This window comes from Penaeus japonicus, unplaced genomic scaffold, assembly GCF_977035675.1.
Source record: "Penaeus japonicus unplaced genomic scaffold, GWHDUDI00000001_assembly GWHDUDI00000022, whole genome shotgun sequence".
In the NCBI taxonomy this organism is placed as follows: Eukaryota; Metazoa; Arthropoda; class Malacostraca; order Decapoda; family Penaeidae; genus Penaeus; species Penaeus japonicus.
The window spans coordinates 19,248,513-19,261,012 of NW_028234424.1; the positions used below are offsets into that span (position 1 = coordinate 19,248,513).

Genomic DNA, 12,500 nt, shown 5'->3' on the forward strand with positions numbered 1-12,500 from the left:
ATGGCACTCTAACAGGACGTTGGCACCGAGCTCCAAGCCACGAGGCATCGCAGAGGCACACACACCGACCGCTCAGTCGAACCTTGCCCAGCTGAGACACCCTTCCGCTGTCCCTTTCTTGGATCCATTTCCTTGCAAGATTGATATTTCTAAGTCAACGTATCGATAAGGGTGTGGAAATCTAAGTGCGTTTGTTAGTTCCGACGTCAATCCTTGTGCAAAAGAGGAAGAAGAGACACAAAAGAAGAAAATACAAAAGCATTATAAACTTCGAAGATACTAAAGGGTAAGTTGGGCCATTTAAGTGATACGATTTATCATAAAATAATGTCAGGTACGTTTATATTAAGGATGCGAATGAGAGAGAGAGAGATTTGATTATGATTTCAAAGTTCTTCATAAGAATTCCTTCACAAACATGTTTGTACAACCGATTAAATTAGTGCACACTATGTTTTTCGAGTGTAATTATTGCTACTACTATTACTATTATTGTTGTTTTAATTATTATTATTATTTTATCATTATTATCATCAAAATCATCATCATCACCATTATCATCTTTATTATTATATTATGATAATAACCATGATGGTAATCACGATTTTAATGGTGATAATAATAATAATAATGATGATAATGAAAAATTATAATGATAATATTGATAAAAATGATAAAATTGGTAGCAATAATTATGATAACAAAAACAATAGCAAAGATGATAATAACGATAACAATAGTAATAATGATGATAATCATGATAATAATAATCATAACGATAATGATAATGATTATAATAATGATGACAACGATGATAATAAGGATGATAATGATGATGATAGTAACAATAATGATAACAATAATGATAATAATAACAATAATGGTGATGATAATAATAAGAATGATACTATTACTAGTAGTAATACAACTACAAATAATAATCATCACCATAACCATCATTACTATCACCATAATCATCATTATCGTCGTCATTGTCATCATCATTACTGCTATCACTAATATTATTATCATAATTCTTATAATTCAGTTGTTAACACAGTTCTATGTTATCGTTGACTCTTTCATAATTTTTAATACTCTTAATATCACTATTATTAGCATTGCTATTACAACTACTGTTATCACTGAACGTATGCTTATAAAAATACATATTACCAATGAACATTTACAAAATAATTCCTCGGTATGATTAAGGAAGCTGATATGCAATTATAATCTATATATAATCATATATTCATAATTATATACATATATAATTATATATTCATAATTATATACATATATAATTATATATATATATTATATATTATATAATATAATATATCATATAGTTATATTATATAATTATATTATATAATTATATAATTATATATAATTATAAATCTATTTTGCAATTACGGAGCTGCAACGATGCCATGGAACGTGTAGCATCAATAATAGTGACAGAGAGTTCATCATTGCAGTAATAGCGACAGTAATTATAGTAATATTTGATGTAGTAGTGGTAGAATAGATCATTCATAATTTATTATAATACTAGTGGTATTAATAGAAGTAGTTATAGTAGTAGTAGTAATAGTAGTGGTAATGATAGTAATAGTTATAGTTATAGTACTTGTAAAAGTAGTAGTGCTAGTAATAACAGTCGTAATAGTAAAAGTAGTAATAATGGTAATAGTAATAGTGATAGTAATAGTAATAGTAATAGTGATAGTAATAGTAATAGTAGTAGCAGTAGTAGTAATGGTAAAAGTAATAGTGATATTAATGGTGATAATGATAGTAATAATAAAAGAAGTCATAATAATGATATGAACAGTAATAACAAGAGCAATAGAAATAGTGATAGTGATAGTAACACGAAGTAACAGGACATATAACAAATCGAATATAACTCTTATCTCGATATTCATTCATTTTATTTAAGACCAAAATCGATAAGAATATCTTTATCATTAGACGATCAACTTTCTTTTATAATCCTGAGTGGATTCTCTTATCTGCGGAATGTTCCTAGTCACCTTATGTAATATGTCTGTCTGTCTGCCAGATTATTTGCGTTTATGTGTCTGGCTTTTCTTCTTCTTCTTCTTCTTCTTCTTCTTTGATTTTGTGTGTCTGGCTTTTTTTGTTTTGTCTCTCCCTGTTTAGTTTATTATATTTCGGATTATGTCCGTTTTCTGTCTGTCTGTCTGTCTGTTTATATCTCTCTGTCTCGGTCCTTTGTCTGTCTCTGTCTCTCTCCCTCTCTCTCTGTAAGCTAAGAAAACGATAGGTTTGCCTGTAACTTAAGACAGGAAATGTCAAGTCAGGTCAGGTTATTCCCACGGATCGCAACGTCATCTGCGACTTTAAATAAGGGAATATTCCATCCCTTATCTTCCTCGGTAGTATTAGTAACACTGTGAATGATACATTAGCAGGACGACTATCAATAAAGATAGCATTTTCTGTGATGATGTTAGTAAAGATGATTTTATTGATGGTAGTAGTGCTTCTACTTCTACTGATGTTGCCCATAATGGTGGTGATGATGATAATGATGATGGTGATGGTGTGGTGATGATGATGGTGATAATGTGATGATATGACGATGATGATGTAGTGATAATGGTGGTGGTGGTGATAATGATGATGATGGTGGTGGGGGTGGTGATGATGATGATGATAGTGGTGGTGGTGGTGATGATGATGATGATGGTGGTGGTGATGATGATGATGGTGATGATGATGAAGATGATGATGGTGGTGGTGGTGGTGATGATGATGATGACAATGATGCATATAGCCCGGGCGAAGGGACGTCTTCGCAAATCTCTCTGAACTGATCTGATGGTGATAATAACAATAGTTTAATAATAGTAACAATAACAATAAAACAATCATGATAATGATAATAATAACCATCATGACAGTGATGATAATAACCATCATGATAGTGATGATAATAACCACAACAACAACAATAATAAAATGCTAAAAACAACAATAATACTGATACAAGTGAACTTGATAATGCCAACATCACCACAGGAACAAGAACACACAATTACTGTTGTATTCGAGTATGCGGGTCAGAATAACCCAGGGGTTGGGTCGGGGGGGGGGGGGGACGTCCCTCGGCCTAAGGGATACGAGTTCAGGGTCACGGGCTGGACACGTGATCACGGGCTAGCATGGGTTGTCGCCTTACCCTTGGCCTTGATTCTGGCATTAGAGATATGAGAATAGTCCGTGGTGAGGTAAAGAGTTCTGATAGAGTTGCATTGATTGGGGAGATGTGGAGAGAAGAGAGGAACAAGAGAGAGGAAGGGAGAAGTATGCAAATGATGTAATTGGATACTCGATGTTCTACTGTATGTGAAGTCGTCTTTCCCAGGGGGGCTACTCCGTTGAAACTTTAGAATACTAATCTAAGGACATTTTAACTGTATATGCAGCTTTCAAGGATTCGTAATCACTTATCTCCATAATCAGAGCAAGGCATCACTTTAGCGCAGGTGCCAGTGTTCAGGTAGAAGCAGTCCATAATCATCAGTATGTGACTATCAGCCAGAGGGTACACATGCACTTTTTTCGCTCTCTAACCATGTTGATGTTGGTCGTGTGATACTCCGAAAATGCTCTCTCTCTGTGGAATTAGAGAGTGTGTGATAAGTGATCTGCTGAAAGGTTTTAAGTATAAAGGTTCTTTTGCTTTGTGTGACAAATCAACGAATTCCGTTCGACATAAACGGTGACAATGGAAGCAAGAGATTTTAACGCTATGAGGATGTAAGTATTCTGATGTCGGAATATTTGTTATGTGTGCAACAACGTTAGTGTTATGTTTAATAATAATAATACCATATCACGAGAGAAGAACATAGGAGGATCATATTAAAAAAAGATATATATAAAAATAGTACTTGAAAAATTCACTTACACATCAAGAATCAGACATCTTTAATTATTGAAAAGAATAGGAAAGATTTTTTTAATAATTCAAAAAGACCCCTGAAAGAGAGAAATAAAAATCGAACAAAATATATATTGACTCTAAGGCGATGACGAAAGGTTACTTTCACGACCTTGACAGTTCAGGGCCTTCGTAAGGGTACACATGAGTGTTTTTTTTTTATATTCTGGTATTAGTGAGAAAAGGACGAAAATAATGGTGATTATGATCTTGATGTTCGGGATAAGATAATGATATGCTGTTATTGTTAATGATAACAGTAATTTCCTTAATATTGATAATTATGATAATGGAAATTGCGACACTGGTAAGGATAAAAGTACCAAAAAATTCAGTAGTATTGATGGTGACGATAATAGCAATGATAATGATGATAATGATAACAACAATGAGAATCATGAGGATGGAGAATCTACTGAAAGCAGATTAAAGTAATGATATTAATTATAATTATAATAGAATGGGAAAGTAGTAATAATGATGATAATGATTAATTTCAATTTGCATATGTGCTAACATATTGAAAAAAATGAAAGCGCCTTTAACTGTAGAGAAAAAAAAAGAAAAAAAAAATGTTGGCCCCATCACGATTGCTTTTGCGTCACTTGGCAACCGACAGAACTAGCAATCATTGGGAGTTCTCAACCTGTTTTAGAATCTTTCAAAAATCAATTCTTGGAGAAAAAACTGTTTTATAGACATCTTAACTTGACTTTACTTATGATTTACTTATAAAATTGCCCCCCCCTCAAAAAAAAAAAAAAATCAAATAGTGAAGAATGTTACTACAGAAAATTAACAAAGATGAAGTATGGGAAATGTGCCAACACACACACACACACGCACGCACGCACGCACGCACGCACACACACACACACACACACACACACACACACACACACACACACACACACACACACACACGCACGCACACACACACACGCACGCCCGCACGCACGCACGCACGCACGCACGCACGCACGCACGCACGCACGCACGCACGCACACGCACACACACACACACACACACACACACACACACACACACACACACACACACACACACACACACACACACACACACACACACACACACACACACACACACACACACACACACACATACATTTACATACATACATATATACATGCATGTATATCGACAAGCAGACCGTCTGATTGAGTGATCAACTGACTGATTGATAGAGTGGCTGACATGCAGGCAGACAGACATATAGATATATAAATAAATAGATAGACAGACAGACAGATAGAATAGAACAGACCAGACCTTCAAGAATCGTAGGACTCCCTGTCCAAACAAAAATATTAATAAGAACCGAATACGTCAACATCCTATTGCGTCATCGCTGGTCGTCAGCTGATTGATGTAAACAAACAAGCGAAAGTGCAGGTATTACCTCTCCCGTTGTGATTGCAAGCACTCGGATTAAGAAAGTATTTTTGGACGCATTTGGCGGCAGTTCCAAGATGCAAGAAGTTGTGAGTCATGTGCATGATAGTGGTAAATAGAAAATAGATATTAGTAACTCATGATGATGAATTTGAGTAGATACTTATCGTTATCTTGAACTTGTGTGAAAAGTTGTACATCATGTCACCTTATCGTTTATATTTTTTTCTGATAAAGATATCCAATAAAGAATTTGATTTTACTTTCACACGAGTATAATATACAAGATAAATAGCACATGCAATAGAATGAATAACAAAATATAAGACACTTTCCATATATAGCATTTCCATTGCAAATTGATGATAAAGTTAATTAACATGTAAGCAAAAGGCCTCTCTCTTATCAGGCTTTGATTTTTGATCAAACCAGACAATTCAAGGTTATGATAATGCTTCAATTCCCGCACATCTTTGTAGTTTATTGCAGTAACAATGCCACCCACAGAGTTGTGCTTGGCATGCATTTCACAGATAGATTTACTCCTTCCATAGAAGAATGATTGTTCTGTTTATTTATTCTTAATTTTCTAGTAGCTATAAGGGCAACAAAGTTTAGCCTTGTTTGTAGGATCACCAATAATTTGATTGAAAAGATAACCAGTGCTTGCTAGTTTAATTTTGCTAGTTATGTTATCATTTCAGCCTTCATAACTTTTAATGCTCTTGAAATTTATGGCTCCAGGAAAGCCTAATAAAGCTCCTTCATGTATATATTTTGGCAAGTTAGAGCTTAAACTGATTTCCTTTTTTATATTAAGTCGCCATCTATTATGGTGCCACCATCTATTACCTTGGTAGAGGTTTGTTGGTAAAATGGAGGAGGTTCTTTAGTTGTTTTTTTCTAAAATGCCAATACACTCAGGTTTGTTAAGGCCTCAGGTGTCCATATGGGCATCCCCAAAACATTTACTTACTTTCTATAGGGTCTTAGATCTTATTATATAATTTGATAAAATTCCTTTTGCAATCTGCCTTAAACTGATAGTCAACTGCCTTCTCTGATCCCCATTAAGAAATGTGGTGAGCCTCAGTGTGCTGGACTCAGCAGGGGGCTGTGCTACCCAACACACCCCAGGACACAGTTCGAAGGGAAAATTAGAGGTTCCAGCTTCTACTGTCGGTAAGCACTCCTTCACTTACTATTGTTGTTATTGTAGCCTTGTTGTAATTATGTCTTATTGTTATTATAATAAGTGTTATTATCATGATTGTAATCATTTTATTACTATTATCATCATTATTATTGGTTTCACTATCATAATTAGTATTATTAGTTTCATCATCATTGTTAGTATTTTTATCTTTAACAATTATCATTATTATTATTATTATTATTATTATTATTATTATTATTATTATTATTATTATTATTATTATTACCATTATTGTTATTATTATTATTACCATTGTTGTTGTTATTGTTCTTATTATTAGTGATATTATTATTATTATTGTTGATTTTGCAATTATAATGATGATAATATTAGTAGTACAATGTTGTTATTCCTCATATTACTTTTATGATTTTCCAGTACTTTGGCCTGCTGTGAAGGAGGCTTTTGGGCCTGTCATCATGCAGCATTACAAGGACACTTTTATTGACCTCATGGGTGGCTCCATGGGTAAGGAATTATTTTTTTCTAGAATGCTATCTGTTGCGGTTAATGTAAGCAGTCTTGACAAAAGTTATAAGAGGTTTCTGATATGTAAGATCATGTAAAAAAGGAGAGTGTAAATCTGTTATTAGGGTTTTTGTTTATTTTTTTAATTATTGCATTTTGTATGAACAGGAAATAGCTATATTTATTTTTTGACTGCCATTTTTTAATTTTTTTCTCTTCTTTTTTAGGGGAAGATACACTTATTTGGTGAGCAATAATTGATGGGATATTGACAGTTTGACAATGAGTGATGATAGGTTGACAGGTTGATGATGATCAATTGATATGTGACAAGGTGACCTTATTCAGACATAGTTTGGCAGCCAATCAATACTATTGTTATCCAGACAAGTTCTATTCAGGCAGCCATCACCAACTGTTCTAGTTTTTAAGGTGCATATTTGAAAATTAGAACCAGTTCCTGAAAAAATATGTATTCGATCTTTACATGTTAAGTTGCTATATATGTCATCCTTAAAAAAAAGTTTTGAATATGGGGTTTTTTGAAATAATGAAAACGTATCAGAAGAAAATATACATATACAAGATTGAGGAAGGTTTTGTGTTTTATTCTTCTTATCATCTAAAACCTGTGTTTGCACCAAAGGGGGATTAGTTTAGAATAACATCCAGATGAGCAAATATATTTATTCAATTATTTAGTTACCTTTTTGTATGAATTAAGCTAATATTTTGCCAAGTCCTGGAATAAAACTGAATACATGCATATTGATTTTTTTCCAAAAGGGGGTGTTGCGAGCGTCTACGTTGGTCAGCCTTTGGACACGGTTAAGGTCAAGATGCAGACTTTTCCCGAACTATACCGTGGCATGGTAGGATGTTTCTCTCAAACCCTGAAGCGTGATGGTGTCAGGGGCCTCTATGCAGGCACAGTTCCTGCCCTCGCTGCCAATATTGCGGAAAATTCTGTCCTTTTTGCGGCTTATGGCGTGTGCCAAAAAGCAGTGGCATATTCTACTGGTGTACAGGTAGGTGATATTTATTATTCTAAGTTTTTATCTGTATAATTAGTTTTTTTATAATGGATTATTTGTATGGTAATTAACCCTTCTGCAATGGGTATATTTCAAGGGAGAGATCTCTTTTGTACTGCATTTTTCTTCTTGTTGAAATTACAAGCTATTTATTCCTTTATTTGTTTAACTATGTGTAAGTAAGTGCTGATTAGATTTACAGTGCTATCATACCAAAAATAGAATCTTTTATCATACCACAAGCCTAGAAAATGATGAAAAACACACATCATAAGATGCCCACTCCTGGTTTCATACTGTCCATATGTGTGATCTGTCCCAGAAGGATTCAGAAATGTGTTAAGTCAGTTTTGATGTAGCTTGTCCTGGTACTTTGACATTAATGAAAATGATAAAGATTTACTTTCATTATTATTATTATTATTATTATTATTATATATATATTTTTTAAATATTTATTATTATTATTATTGTTATTATTATTATTTTTATATTTATTATTATTATTATCATCATCATCATTATTATTATTATTATCATCATCATAATTATCATAATGATAATAATAAAAAAAAATAATAACAATAATAATAATGATAATAATAATAATGATAATAATCTATTCATCAAATATCCTATGACAATGATATATCTAAATAAATATCTTTCCCAACAGAAAGTGGAAAACCTTTCGACCTTTGGAAATGCATCTGCAGGATTCTTTGCAGCATTTTTTTCCTCTCTAACTCTCTGTCCAACGGAACTGGTCAAGTGTCGGCTGCAGGCTATGAGGGAAATGGCTACAATGCAGAATAAGGAACCTGTAAGTAATATGGATGATATGACTTTTATCTTTCTTGTTGCCGTATAGAAGAAAGTAGGTATTTAATTGGGCAACATAAATTTTCTTACAGATTTTTTCATGCATGTATTGATCAAGAATATGATGACTTTGAAATCTGGGATTGTTTCATACTCCCAGAATGATTACCTATTATATAGAAATGAGATAAAGCTTGATAGAGCTGAATAGAGAGAGATAAGTAAATTGATAGATAGGTAGATAAATAGATGAATTGAGAGAGAGAGAGAGAGAGAGAGAGAGAGAGAGAGAGAGAGAGAGAGAGAGAGAGAGAGAGAGAGAGAGAGAGAGAGAGAGAGAGAGAGAGAGAGAGAGAGAGAGAGAGAGAGAGAGAGAGAGAGAGAGAGAGAGAGAGAGAGAGAGAGAGAGAGAGAGAGAGAGAGAGAGAGAGAGAGAGAGAGAGAGAGAGAGAGAGAGATGGACCCTTTCAAATATTACACTTTTATTTTAATGCAGGAAAAGATAGGACCCTGGAAGCTTACGAGACAGATCTTAAAGTCTGACGGTATTCCAGGGCTATTCCGTGGCCTAACCTCGACCTTTGCAAGAGAAATGCCAGGTTATTTCTTCTTCTTTGGGGGCTATGAGGCCAGTCGAGAATTCATGACTCCTCCTGGGAAGACAAAAGATGATATTGGTAAGTTTTTGGGAATTTGGTATATGTTGTTTGATATGATAGCACTGTACAGTATTTAGTTCTATTTCTATCTTGGTTCTTGTTATTCTTTTTGATAGATTTTTACATTTTTGGTTTTATGAAAGAGGTTGCCTCTGAACATGCCAGTACATTTCACTGAAATGAAATAAAAAAATATTTTTTCATGTAGGTCCTCTGAAGACAATGCTGTGCGGTGGCATTGCGGGAGTTATTCTATGGACAGCCATCTTCCCAACTGATGTCGTAAAGTCAAGGATACAAGTAGCAGGTTCGACTGAGCCAATGCTTAAAGTTACGAGGGAGATCTTAAGAACTGAAGGTAAGTTCCCTTTCTCTTGGTATCAGTGGCAATAATTAGCTTACAAATAGCAGAACTTTTTCACTTAAAAAAAAAAATAAATGCTATTATATGAATCCTGTGTCTTGATTCAATTAATTGGAAATGAGTTACTAAATCTATTTACAATTAGTTTATTGTAATTATAATGATAGTAAATTTTGATAATATTATACTAGAATGAAGCTATTTATGATATCTATTAATTTTAGTGGTAAACATGCAAAGTAAATCCTTTTGGAAGCATGCATATGTTAATGTTAATTATTATCACTTGTGTTAATTCAAACACTTCTTTTTTATATACTATGTATAGCTTTTTAGCCCTGGGAGAATTCCATAAGTAATTTGAGAAAGAATGAGAGCATTATAATTTTTTACATGGTTATATATAGGAATAACAATCACTAGTTTGAAATTATGATAAAATAAACTTTGAAACTTTTGATAAAAAAAAAACTATTATGACTATGGCACTGTTTTCCTTGCTTATTATAGAATTTCAAGATTTATGTATTTATTTGAACCAATTTTAGACATTTCAGAAGTTAGGCATATTTTTTAATTTGGTGAAAAGTGTGATACTCTGATTTATATATCTTTATATTTTATACATATTTCCCTCCATGCTTCGGTGTCAGAACCTCTTTCCTTCCCCCATTGCACCCCCTTTAAACATTCTATATCTATGAGTGATGATGTCAAAATCTTTATGAATCTGGGAGTTATCATTAATTTTGTCTATTAAAATTTAGCTTGGTTTTACCTTCAAGCAACTAAATGATATATATCATTCTTTTTAAGTACAGCGATAAGTTTCAGTTAGTACATTTAATTAACCATGAAATTAAAAAATATATAAGGAAAGTAAAAGTACAACTGGACAATTTTTTTTATTTTTATTGACAATATTAAAAAAAGAAAAAAAATGTTAGCAACGTGCTTGACATTTCTTTATTTTTCTTGTTTTACATGAAAATCACAAGTAGAAAATGGTTTAGGTATATATATATTTTTTTAATTCAAAGAATTGTCCCAATCAATTGAACAATGATGAAATAATTTTCCCCATCCATTTTGAATATTTTTTTCTTGACCAAATACAAAAGCTGCCAGGTACATGTTTGAATTGTTAAACTTTATATGGTACCTTTATTGTTAATTTTTAGTCATATCTCATTGAGTTTCAATCATATCTCTTTAAGTTTCATCCAGTAGCATATGGAGCCAAAAGATTGCTTAAGTGAACTTCTGTTATGGAAATGGAGTGATTAATTAAAGTCTACAACAGCCACATATAAAGTCTTTAGCAGTAGCTTTGTTTTAGGCATAACTATTATATTTTAATCTCAGAGCTGTGTGGAAATTCTCTGATTCATATTGAAGGCCAAATGATACGTTAGAATAGAAAGAAGGGAAGAGAATGAGGAAGCTTGAGACGAAGGAGAGATGTTCCCTATATGTTGTAATGTTTTACATTTTCACATAATACATTTCGACTACAACTAACCAAGCTTAGGGGAAAAAGATATATATGTCAGAAAAGCTATGAGTAACCATAATAGTTTCCCTAAATATCTATTACATGAATTGATTATCTTTTTTCTCTTTATTTCCAGGTGTGGCTGCTCTTTATAATGGGTTAGGGCCCACTGTTATCAGAACATTTCCTGCAACTGGAGCACTTTTCCTTGCATATGAAGGAACCAAGAAAGTCCTGCACAACCTGATGGACTAATGAGATTGAGTAAAGTGTTTTTTATAGGCAACGTGGAAGGGAGCAGATTTTTTAATGTTCCATGGTTAGGTGTAGATCCATTATTTGGACTTTTGTTTTCAGGTCCTTTATGTTTTATGTTGCATGAATTTGAAGCTCAAGATTTTCATGATTTTACATGTACTTCTAAAAGAACTGAAATTTGCGGTTGATGATATGCTCTACTTTTTATGTAGAAGCAAATACTATTTTGTTGTGAAACTGTCTTTTAAGAGGATTTTTATTCTTTAGTTTCATAGAACTTGAAAAATTAAAACCATTCTATGTGAAGGTAATTCCTAAAAATTGCACTGTGTAATTTTATATATATATATATATATGTATATGTATTTTAAAATTATGTATATTAAATGATTGTCTTATTTGAGGTGATGATAGAATCTTCCATAATTATTATATATAAAGAAAAGGTGGACAATTTTTTAATAGGTAATTTTTTTTATTTCCTGATTTTTTAAATTGTAGTCAGGTTGTGCATAGTTTTCTCTGATTATCAACAGCTTTTCAAAATATGTGTCATTTGCTATATGACCAAATGCTGTTGTTCAGAAAAAAACATAATCCAGCATGCACATCAATGCAGAAACTTGCTCATAAATAACTATATTTCGGTGCCAATAATTAATCAGGTAGTAATCTTGTAATAGATAATGTACATGTTATCTAAGTAAGCCTATATCATTTAGAGACTTGAGATATTTTTTCCCTCTTTTGTAAGACTGAAACTGGAGTACAAGTGGATTTTTATTTATTCA

General features: G+C 32.7%; 1 protein-coding gene across 5 annotated transcripts in view; it reads left to right on the forward strand.

Moving 5' to 3' along the window:
• The first annotated feature begins 33 nt into the window (after positions 1–33).
• The window catches only part of LOC122246097 (mitochondrial ornithine transporter 1), a 12,821-nt gene continuing 354 nt past the window's right edge, over positions 34–12,500 (forward strand). The window contains exons 1-8 of one of the 5 annotated variants that reach the window (XM_043004420.2): positions 34–286; positions 6,469–6,575; positions 6,988–7,077; positions 7,864–8,105; positions 8,788–8,934; positions 9,430–9,610; positions 9,801–9,950; positions 11,588–12,500. The exon at positions 11,588–12,500 is cut by the window's right edge and continues 354 nt beyond it. In XM_043004420.2, coding sequence (XP_042860354.1) covers positions 7,029–7,077; positions 7,864–8,105; positions 8,788–8,934; positions 9,430–9,610; positions 9,801–9,950; positions 11,588–11,706 — 888 coding nt within the window. In that variant the 5' untranslated portion in view covers positions 34–286; positions 6,469–6,575; positions 6,988–7,028 and the 3' untranslated portion in view covers positions 11,707–12,500. Of the gene's footprint in view, positions 287–3,526; positions 3,796–5,334; positions 5,505–6,468; positions 6,576–6,987; positions 7,078–7,863; positions 8,106–8,787; positions 8,935–9,429; positions 9,611–9,800; positions 9,951–11,587 lie in introns of those variants that run through there. The other 4 variants (XM_043004413.2, XM_043004436.2, XM_043004444.2 and 1 more) reach the window with 4 other exon arrangements.